The sequence below is a fragment of the Alligator sinensis genome, unplaced genomic scaffold (genome assembly GCF_000455745.1).
Source record: "Alligator sinensis unplaced genomic scaffold, ASM45574v1 scaffold922_2, whole genome shotgun sequence".
Classification (NCBI taxonomy): domain Eukaryota; kingdom Metazoa; phylum Chordata; order Crocodylia; family Alligatoridae; genus Alligator; species Alligator sinensis.
Window position 1 is genome coordinate 276,747 of NW_005843185.1, and position 4,302 is coordinate 281,048.

General features: G+C 40.6%; 1 protein-coding gene across 1 annotated transcript in view; it reads right to left on the minus strand.

Annotated features, from left to right (window-relative positions):
* The window catches only part of LOC102380960 (protein Wnt-7b), a 68,260-nt gene extending 65,294 nt beyond the window's left edge, over positions 1-2,966 (minus strand). The window contains exons 1-2 of the mRNA XM_006037881.2: positions 2,917-2,966; positions 2,138-2,364 (exon numbers count right to left, since the gene is read on the minus strand). Of these exons, the coding sequence (XP_006037943.2) occupies positions 2,138-2,364; positions 2,917-2,966 (277 nt within the window). The remainder of the gene's footprint in view (positions 1-2,137; positions 2,365-2,916) is intronic.
* Positions 2,967-4,302: the final 1,336 nt, after the last annotated feature.

Sequence of the window (4,302 nt, forward strand, 5' to 3'; positions counted from 1 at the left end):
CCCCCCCCCTCTCGGGAGGCACCTGTCATTCATTTTGAGAGGGGAGAAGCCTTTTTTCCTTGAGGTAGCAGGAAGGAAGTTTGGTAGGTGTCTTTATAGCAATTCTGATTCAATTGCTGGCATGGGTAAAACTCAAACTTTAAATTATTCCCTGTGTACGGTAGTTGAAACAATACAAACTGCTTTCCACTCTGGTCCCTCCTTTTTGTATGCCAATAACAGAATGAAAGTTGTGTTTCTATAGCCCACAAAATTATAACACATCTTATTTCTCTTGAGGACTTATTCATCTTTCCTTATTTCCATTTCCCAGAAAAATCCTTATAGTAATAATGGGAACTAAGAGAAATTATTTCTCCAGATGAATTAAGAAATATCTGAATACAAATGTAGAATGAAATATTGACAAGTGAGATTGCCTGAATGGTAAGATATTTAGAAAAGATGAATAAGTCCTCAAAAGAACAGCTCCTGACCTCTGACCTTCCTTCATCCAAAACCAAATCTTTTTTGAGGTTCCGAAATGTTCTGTAAATTTTCCCTTAGAAGCTTCCTTTTAGTTTCCTCTGCAGCTTGGTATTTTGGTGCAGAGTAGAACAGCCAAAGCAGGCTAAGCCAGATCTGCAGCTGGTGAAAGGCATCTTCACTGATGTTGGTGGAATTATACTGATTTACATCAGTTTAGGCATTAGCCCATTGTGTCTATAAGATATCCACCAACAATATTAAAATCAGGGTTTGTCTGATTCACACCTCAGCTTTCTGACATTGGCTTCTGGCTAGCATCAGATGAAAAACCTTATTCGTAGACTATTTAGAGAACGCCTAAGTACTGCATGAGCGCTTTACTCCTCATATGGGCAGTGCATTCACTTTTTTTCTCTTCCACAGAAATCACTCATTGCATGTGGCAGGTCAGGTTTGACCATGTGACTCAACTCTACCATTGAAATTAAGCATAGGAGCAGAATCGCCCAAATATGAACATAATACTGGGCACGTCTACACATACATTAATGTGCCTCAGGTTTGACCATGTGACTCAACTCTACCATTGAAATTAAGCATAGGAGCAGAATCGCCCAAATATGAACATAATACTGGGCACGTCTACACATACATTAATGTGCCTAGGTTACTGTGTAGCAGCATCGTTGCCCACCTTTTTAGAGTACTAAATTTAATGCACAGTAACCAGTGTTATTGTGTAGCAGCATCGTTGCCCACCTTTTTAGTGACACTACTGTGCAGTAGCCTAATAATCCTGCACAGTAGCATATTAGCACTGTTTGTGCTGTGACATGCTACTGTGCAGTATTGTTAGTCTACTGTGTAGTTAGTGTCTTCTGTAGATGTGTCCTCAAAGAAAGTTGTTGGTGGTACAATTTTTAGAGTTTTGTTAGACACAGTTCTTGTTGGCCTAATAGACAGGCACTTTGTAGAAACCTTATTAAGTAAGATCAGACATAAATTAGGTGGAAAGTGATCGTTTGATGACTGTCCTATAAGAATTGGTCAGGCCTCAGTCTTGTACCATAAGTTATTTTCTTTCAGAATGTTTTCCAATATCTACCACTGGAGGTAGGCCATGTATAGTGCTGTCTTTAAGTTGTAAATTATAAATAGAAGGGATTAATATAACTGCTGTGTAGTGAAAGATCACCAGTATGTCATATAAACTACAACACTAACAAGCTAATTAAGATTTTTCTGGTGGCTGTTTTGGAACTGAATTTATCTCATTACAGTGGGATTCTGACTGGTCATAGCATGAAGTCCAGCAGCAACGATGTAGCCCTAACTGGCTACCAGTTTGTTACAGCATTACCTTCACAAGAAATGAAATTGACTCTAGCCATAGTTGCTCTTACAGTTATTCAAGTGTTTTTTCACACAGAATATGGTACAGATAATAGAAGACTTAACCTAGCTATCTCTGGACCTGTTTTTCATTGGCTACAAAATGAGGTTAGAGAACAGCAGGAAAAAATAAATGCTGATGCTGTTCTGGAGAGCGTGTTTCTTCAGTTTGTATGGCATGTAAATGCCTGATAGATGTAAATCTATTCCATACTGCAAGAGGAAGCTAAAAGGCAAACTGTCCCAATTGCTGGAACTATTTTGGAGAATCTCTTACCTACTCGAAGCTCTTGTCCAAAGACTGTTTTTTCTCCCAGTGCTGAGCAGTTCCATCTGCCATACCGAAACTGATACTGGCACTCATTGATTCCCATCTGTGCCCCTTCTCCAATCACTATGATGGCATCAGGGCGGCTCTGGCAGATCGCTCGTTGCCGAGGGGCCAAGCCTGGAATTTTGTTGCAGATGATATTTGCTCCTAAAGCCACCACGGATGACAGAGCTCTAAAGAAAGACAGAAAGAGGCATTAGAAACCAACTGAGACCATTAATTCTATTTGTTCTACATTACAGGATGGCAGAAAAGGCAATGGACAAACAGCTAAAGGTTTGGAAATTTGGTTCCTATAATTATGAAGACTTTTCCCAACCTCATCGGTCTGGCAATTGGGGTTGGAAATCTTGCAGGATTTCCAGTAATGCCTAGTTAAATCTGGACCAGAAATACCACATGAATAGCCTCTCTCATGGGCATTTGGCACTTCTGTTTCCCATACCAGATCAAACCAGGAAGTGAGAAGGTGTGATTCATTTCAGATTCATTTAGAAATGTACTTAGTTTCAGGCTATAGGCATTTACATTGCCAGAACCAGTTCACTCATCACAATTTTCAAACTATTTTAGACCACTTTAAAAAATATTTTTTTCTACCAATATTCTTGCCCACACTTGAAATACTGAGCGACTAATGGACATTTATAAGTATAACAATATTTTTAGACCTGGCAAAAGCCTTGGAACACATGTGAGGGATAATCAACACGAGGCATTCTTACTGAAAACATTTATAATTCTCATTCTTCAATACATGTTCAGAAGTATACATCTAGAATTATAACTCATTATGAAGATCACACGCATCAATTTTCAGTCTCATATACCACCTTATTTTTCAGAATGTGTATGTTATGAATAGCATTTTAAAAAATAGATTTCAATATTGCCGTAAGTGATTTTGGAGCTTAAGGACCATTTTAAAAGGTTCCCATTAAGTCTTAGGCTCTTAATTGAATAAATCACTTTTGTAAATGGAACTTAAGTTCCCAAATAACTTAGACACTTTTGGGGGAGATTTTTCCATTGGCTAAAATTAATAGCTAGAAATGTTAAACTTGTTGTCCTGGAAACCTTTCAGATTAAATTATACTGCCTAACTGCAGAGCTACACTGTAGAAAGGCATGAGGTATACTGACTTCTAAGTTGTGCCTACTGGCATTATGCCTTGTTTAAACTTCATCCCACCTAAAAAACCCTCTAACCTACTATGATAGTCAGATTCACTGTTCTACCCCAACGCATGAAGTTTAGAGATTTGGAAAAAACATTATGGTTTCTTCCTCTGTGAGTTCATGTTTCAGGGAAGTTGCTCTCTTGCACCCTCTCTCTTGCATTGGTGCATCCAGTACTCCCATTGAAATTTCTTCTAGGCACTGGACTGAAGCTGTAAACAGATGTTGACTTTGTGCCACCATAAAAATGTTTATGGTGCATAAAAGCCAAGAGAACACACATCATAGCCCTTTGTTGTGCTTAAATTCTGTGGTGTCAACAAACCTAGTAATAATTTGTGCTGCCTTAATGTGGCTGAAGCCTGTTAACTTGTGGTAGAAAAGTGTGAGCAGACTGTAGCTACCCCCACTCGCCAGCAGCCCTAGGCAGAAACTCCCCCAGCTTCAAGGGCCTGATCCTGTGGGAAAAGGGCCTCAGGTACCTTACCTCAAAATAGAACCCACATATGCAAGTTGGAAACCCCCCACTTGCAGATATGCCCCCCTGTCCCTGTTGGGTCGCAGAGAGATTCCCCCAGTGTACATCTGCAAGTCCAGAGGGGGGAACTCTAAAAAAGGTTCACCATGCTTCCAGACCGGGTACACCAGGGAAATCCCTCTGCCCCCTGCAAGTGGGTGGAGGGGAACTCAGAGTCCCCTGTTTCATTTCTGCACCATGCCTTGACACAAGGCACACCATTGAAAAAGGCACTGGGCCCTGCTACATCTATCTTGCTGGGTTGGTGGATTGGTCCATGTCCCAAAAGGGGGGTACATCTATAAAGGGGTTTTCCACCACTTGTAGATACACACCCAAGTTGGGGCATGGCACCTGGGGCCCTTTTCCTGCACGATCAGGTCCCTAATGTCCCAACAGGGGCAGAGCAATGACC